Genomic DNA, 7,208 nt, shown 5'->3' with positions numbered 1-7,208 from the left:
GTGATGTACTGCATTTCAGTTTAACATCACCTAATTATTTTCAAATATGTATTTCTACGTTTGCAAAAACGTCTTCAGTTTTGTCCTCTTTTTGACTATATAATGCAGCTATAATGCTTAAGTCTTGTCTACTGTTTTGTAGCTTTCTTTCTCATGCATTTGTTCTTGCAGTATTTGCTGTTTATATACTGTTATTTATTTAGTGTTATACATTATTCTGTTTCTTTCTTTTTTGGCTTTTCAGGGGAGGCAAAAATGCAGAGAAAAGCTACTTTTTATGCATTTGTACATGTCTTTAAAACTTGTTTTCCATTATAAACAATGGAAGGAAGATGCTTTAATGTTAGGGATCAACTAATTTTTTCTCTGTATTGGGATCATGGCACAAGACTAGAAGAACTTTGACTCTGACCTTTACCACATTTGATAATCTGACATGGGATGTATAACCAAGAACTGGGTAGACCTGGAGGGTGAGTTCGTCTCTCAGAAATGTGCCTGTCCAGGTTTCAAGGTTGGCATCAACTGAGAATCCAGGGGAGGGTGGAGTGAGTTGGTTATTGTCATCTGTGAGTCACTGAGGGTTTTCAGAGGCTATGTGCTACAGATAACTGGATGTGAGACCCTCTAGTTGAAGTTGGGCTCTAGGGAACAATTGGAATTGCTACTTTTGTATTGTCTTCCCTGCTGTACAACATCATTCCTGCCTGACCTGCTGGATTCCATTGATTATGGAGACCCTGTGAGTCCTTAGGAATTTCAACTTACTACCAGGTGACATTGGGTCTGGAGCATCTTAGGAGTTCATGGCCATCATGGTAACCATGGACCTATCCCAAGTCATTGAAGGCCTGACCGTTACCAGTGGAAGCACTTTGGATCTAGTTTTGTCATGGGGCAGTTGTGATTGATTTGGTACTCGAAGACATTACCACTAGTCTGTTGCTGTAGTCAAATCACTTTCTGATTGTTGGTTGCCTTGGATTCAAAGCTGCTGCTGCTCAAAGAGAATCAGGCAATTGTAGCCAAGAGGGCCTTCATACAGATTCATCTATTGTGCCAGTTGTGCCTGTTCCAGGATTGGGAGGCCCTTTAGACAATAACTCACACCCTAGTCACTTCATGAATGGAAAACTGCAATGTACTCTATATGGGCTGAAGTTATAGCTGTTCCAGAATGCAGCAGTGCAGGAAATGATGGGCATGCCATGGTATGCCCATGTGACTCCACTGCTCCTTGAGTGCACTGGTTGACTTCTGGGTGCAAATCAACGTGGTGGTTACCACCTATAAAGCCCTTCATGGCATACTTTTGGTCATTTAAGAGATCACCTATCTCCAATTGTTTCTGCATACCAAGTGAAATCAGATAAAATGGGTGTGCTTTGGGTCCCTTTGATTAAACAGTGCCATCTATTGGGACCTAGGAAGTGTGCCTTCTCTGTGTGCCTTCTGGAACAGCATGCCCCCAAAGATCTGTATGGCTCCCACCTCATGACATTCAAAAAGTCATTGTAAATGTGGCTGTTCTCCCAGGCCTTGAGGCAGAGTGTTGTTGAGACCTTGTTGGATTTGTTGATGTTGTTGTAGAGAATTTGTCTTCTGGATGCATGTAACCTGTTTCCTTATTTTTTATCATTCTTGTTCTTTTGAATGTAAGCTGGCCAGAGTCATTTGGAGTTGGGCGGCCTCTAAATTGCATTAAAAACATTAAAAAATTTAAAAACCCTTGCCTTACCACATTTCTGACACATTTCTAAGAGAAGCTGGCAAGAAAATGAAAGTAGGTTTTATCTTCTAAGGTTGGAGCTTCTTCTCTGGCCTTGGAGGGAGAAACCCAAATAATTCATTGATCCCTAGAATGTCCCAGGAATTTTCAGGCTGCAACCATTAGAATACATTCTCTGTGATTTCTATGGAAAGGCATAAAAGAGTACAGAGCCCCAGGCAGAAGAGACTGATCCATCAGATGTCAATTTATGTCATGACAGGTTGGCATGAACTGTACAAAAGTAGAGGTAGGAAAGGGGCAATTTGGGAATGAACATGCCTTGACTTTAAAGAAATTGTTTATTAGAGACCACAGCATGAGAAAATTGTTTTAGAAATGCATGATCAGATGCTTTGCCGTTAGCGTTCACATTCATTTTTTTAAAAGAATCACATAAGTTAAGTGCAACAAAATAAAATGTGTATGAATTCAAAGAAATATTTATTTACAGAAACAGATCTAAATGTACATTGAATAGGATATACATGAGCCCTGGTCCATTTTGTCTAGGGTGTCTGAAACAAATCAATGGACACTGAAAATTTCATACTGACTTCTTGTAACTTAATGCAACTATCTAACCAGATATGCTTCCATTTATATAAAGACAATTGTGCTCATTACTCTTCCAGGTCTCTTTTTGGCGGGGGGCGGGGGGGGGGAGGGGAAGGATGCACCATATCAAAAATGCCATGTTCAATTCCCAGAAACTCAGGATACAGTATTTAAACTGCAACAGCAGCTACAACTTTTGGCTTGAGCAAATGTTTGGCTGGTGGTATTCTTTTTTTACTAGAAGCCCTAAATTAATAGAACCTTAGTATAAAAGCATTATGAGCTCAGGAATTTGTTTTGAGCACCAGAATAGTTGTTCCACCCCAAAATCTACCATGGTTATCCTATGTTTTCTTCATTCAACAGTGTAATTTCAGGGAGGGGAGCCATTTTGTGGCTGTTGTTGCTGCTGCTATTGATTAAATACTTGCTGATCTACTGCAAGTTTCTTAAAAATTTACCAGTAGATCTAGTCTATCTTCTGCCCAAACCCCAGTTACAGATCACACATATAGAATGTGGTATAAAACAAACTTCCAAGCCCTGTTAAGTGAGCCTTATGCATTACATGTAGCTGAATCCTGCTGAAATCAAAGCTCTGTATTACTGTATCTCATCACAAAACTATAGACTAGATTCTTTATATAGACAGTAATAATAAGCAGGAGATTAACATGAATATACAAAAAGTGTGGCAATACTGATACTCAGCAGAGAAATGTGGGGAATACTCAGTTGATAATGGAAGCAGGAGCAAGAAGTTCAGAATTGGAGGGAGAAGAAGGATGGGTTAGAACCAAAATTTGGAGGATGTGAGCTTTAAAGGCGATTAAATGTTTGGGTGTAAGATAAAACACTGAAGTGCCCTGGCTAGGGTACTGAAGAGGAATGCAACATGTATATAAAGCTGATGGGCTGGCTTTACGCCTTGCCCTTTCTCTTACATTCTTTACAGGGTTGTGTTGTTGACAATGACTTTACAAAGCAAGCATTACAAAGAACACTATGAAGCCTCACTCCCTGATCTGATGTTGGCCATAGGAACAATAATTTGGCTCCAAGCCTCTCCAGGTACAGTCGGTAATGTCTGTGTCACAGGTCTTGCAGTGACATCCTGTTGCAACAGGGTAGGAATAAAATGATTCTGCATGGCCAGCACAACCTGGGATCTTTACAGTCTCATACACAATTGATTTGAATGTGCAGACATTCTGGACATATTGGATTTGAAGGCTCATATCAACTGGTTTCTAATTATAGGAGAAAACAAAAGAAAAGAAATGTTAAACCCCAGATGTCAACAAATGGCCTTTCTGAAGTATCTAAGCCCAACACTTTGTTATTGCTAGAAATATCATCAAACCCCACGTTAAGCAAGTTGATCATATTCTGGAACTTTAATGATTTGTTAAATTAGACCTCAGCCCTATTTTCGGGTCTGCCATATCTCAAAACATTTGTTACAAGACTGTTTGCTCCAGTTCTGTTTCCAAGAAGCAATACTGTATGCATATTGATCTGTAGGAAAACAGACAACTCTTGAAATTGAACAACAGCTAGAATAACAAAGAAATAAGAAACATAAAAAATATTTCCTTCCCAAGAAAGCAATAATTTATTAGTTTATTCCAGGTAGAGTCCATGTTTCCTTGGAGTTCAGCTATGCATGATAGTGAGTCAACAGAATTCAGGAAACTACTGAACTCCATTACCTGTCTCATATAAACAATATATTTATATTTGCATCCTATAAATATATAAATGATATTAATTATATCTTCTGTTTCATAAAATATATCTTCAACAAGGAGTTAGCATCACAGCCACAGAAACATTCTTACACTAGGAGATCAGGTGTAAATGCAGATCATTTACAGCTATTCAGACTAGGAATATCTCTTTAGGCTGTAAAATTTAGAGAGAGAACTTTGATTTGGACATTAAACCCTACCGATTTTAATGAAAATTATTTCCAGGAACTTAAGTTTAGGTTTGAAGTATTGAAGCAGCAATTTTATCCATACTTGAATACTGCTTTCTTTCCAAATAAAACACATAGAATTGCTCTGTAGGGATATCTATTCAAAAGGATTTTTCACTGGACTAGTTCTACATGCATCTTCTTAAATCAGATCATCAGCTCTTGTCATTTGACAGTTATGGCAGTTATATTTCTGAACTTGACAGAAATATTTGTCAGAATTGTGAATTATGGCTTGTATTTAGGAAATGCTTTACTTCTTCTTACCCTCCTGGATCCTCACCTTTGTGAAGCAGTAACCAGAGCACCAGGTTGCATTTACACTGATGCAAAATCCGCATTCTTCCTTCTCCACTGCTATTGTAATATTGGACAGCTCACAGGAATGACAATAAATCATTTTCCAGCAAAAAAATAACAGAACATAGAAACTGGTTGCCTTCATTCTGTAATTCAAATCCAAGAATTTAGAAATACTTAAACAGAGAGGTGTACATTTCCACAAACCTCTAGAAATAGACAACAGTTACCATGTTTGAACAGGAAAATTAGTTTTGAATTATAGTTAGAGGACAAGAGATCTGTTCAGTGCTGTGTTTAGATGCCTAAAAGAAAGGACCAGTTAACACCTGAATAATTAAAAATAGTAATAGATGAACAACTTTTTTATTCCTAGAAATGATTTTTTTTTAAAAAGAGTATAATCAATAAATGAGGCAGCAAATGTTATTATTACTACCATTTTTAAAAAGCATGAAATTTTATAAAGAGCTTGTCATTTGCCAAACAATGCAAATTAAGAATCTGATGAAAAGTTACCTGTCCTAGACTTGCTGGAGTTAGTTGCTGGAATTAGTTGCTGAGAGAAGAAAGCCTCACAATGTCCTTTTTATACAAAATCAGAAGTAACTGACACCTGACGGATTTGCAGGGTATTAAGACAGCTGACATTATTTTTAATCCTGGTGAAAGAGCATGAACATATAGCCAGCCACTGAGACAAGCCTTGTAAAAAGAACACCATGAACGCTATTGCTGTCATGCAAATTACCAGTAAAAAAGGGCTTCCAGAAAACATGACATGAACTTTTTATATATTGTAACAGGGGCATTATTAGCAAAATAATAATGCAGTTAGAGTACCTTTCCCCAATGTGGCCTTTTTGATATGTACTGGGACTGCAGAATTCTCAGACAGAATGGCTGCACTAAGGAATCTACAGAGCTAAGTGACTAAGAACATACTGGAATGGAAGAGTGAAAATTATATGAATTGCAGGTATAGTTTTCTTAGCAACTATGTAGACATTGCCTTCCCTTTTCTTCCAGGATGCTTTGGGATGGATTCTTAATATTTTCCAAATTCTACTTGGATCACAAATTCTGTATTTGATAGCATAAATATTTAAGTTGGACTATCTGTATAGGAAATCAGAAAAAAAGGATAAAATCCTGATCAGGGTAATTTGGACTGGAATTATGGTTTTCTGAAGTGGAGTAGATTGCTCTAATCTGTCCTGTTTCAAATGAGAACTGCAAAGTTCTGGCCCTAAACTGCTGCATGGTACTGTCTTGTCCCGATTAACTGTGCTAAGCAGGAAAGCAACTGGGAATATGAGATAGTCAAAGTTCCTGCAAAGATACAATAGACAGGCAGAGGGTTGAGCAGAAATATGGTTCAAATGTGGCCTATTAAGCCAGTCCCAGATTCAAACAGCAAAAACAAAGCAAAGGCAGTCATAGAATCAAGAAAGTATGAGTTGGACAGACATTACAGGCTATCTAATCCAACAATGCCTTGCCCAGAACAAAAACCTGTTAAACCAATTCTGAAAAGCAGTTGTCCAAGTCTGTGTTAGCCCTGTGAGATAGTCTAGACAAGAAGCACAATCAGGAGTAGTAGCTCCATCTGTATTGTTAGGTTACCTTAACAGAATCTTGCTAGACTGAAAGTATTTCTCCCCTCCTTTCCTTTTACTCTCCAGAAAACTAAGGTTGGTTCCCTTCTGAAATGTTTCCCACGCCATCCCCCTTCAGCGGCTGAGACATCTTTTACATGCCAGTTGTCCAGTCTGTGGCTCTCCCTCCTAAGGTAATTCCCACATACCATTACAATTTAGAACCATTCAGTGAGAGGAGATCCACCCCTGTTCTAGGCAAAATATTTCATTGCTTAGCAAATCTTACCATGAGGAAATTTATCCTAATATTCAGCCTGAATCTTTTAAAATTTCAACTCATTTATCTTTATATACATATTGGCCTGTATCCTGCTGTCAGTTTTAACAGAGAACAGATCTGACCTGGCTGCATATTTTAGATATTTGTCAATGGCTATGATACCTCCACTAAGTTCTCCCCCCCCCCTGCTTTTTGCAAGCTAAACATACCCAACATTGCAGATGTCTTCAGTGAGCAAGATGGTGAATAGGTACCACCTCATCAGTTTTGCAACTGCCCCATTGACCTGATCCCTGGAGCCAAATTCCAGTTGGGCATCTCTACCCCTTTCAAAGTTGGCTTTGTGGGATTTCTTCAGCAAGAATCTTAAGAGAAGGTTAATCTGCCCCTGTACATCACCCAGTATTGCCCCTATGCTGTTCATAAGAAAGAAATCAGGGAACGATGACTTTTCAATTATTACTGGCTCTCAACCAGATCTCCTTCTGGAATAGATATCAACTGGCTGTGATCACTGAACTTTTGGAGTATTTGTGAAAGGCATGCATCTTCACTTAATTGGACCTCTGTGGGGATTACCATTTCCAACACGTCTGAGCATGTAACAAAATGGAAAACTTCTTTCCTTACCCAATATGTCCACTTTGAATATACAGTGATGCCATTTGGGTTATGCAATACAGTGCAGTCTTCCAGCAACCAATAAACAACATCTTCCAG

General features: G+C 38.4%; 1 protein-coding gene across 1 annotated transcript; it reads right to left on the bottom strand.

The window, feature by feature from the left end:
* Positions 1-3,339: 3,339 nt before the first annotated feature.
* On the bottom strand, positions 3,340-4,752 carry FSHB (follicle stimulating hormone subunit beta). Its single transcript, XM_007444096.2, has 2 exons — positions 4,591-4,752; positions 3,340-3,576 (listed from the first exon to the last, which is right to left on the bottom strand). The coding sequence occupies exons 1-2, from the start codon at positions 4,750-4,752 to the stop codon at positions 3,340-3,342; spliced, it is 399 nt and encodes a 132-aa protein (XP_007444158.2).
* Between the last annotated feature and the right edge of the window lie 2,456 nt (positions 4,753-7,208).

Source organism: Python bivittatus, unplaced genomic scaffold (assembly GCF_059951505.1).
Source record: "Python bivittatus isolate LINGU-HERP-01145 unplaced genomic scaffold, Pbiv_v1 ctg000480_np1212, whole genome shotgun sequence".
NCBI lineage: Eukaryota > Metazoa > Chordata > Lepidosauria > Squamata > Pythonidae > Python > Python bivittatus.
Note: the sequence above shows the minus strand (reverse complement) of the source record. Positions and strands in the feature narration are given on the sequence as shown.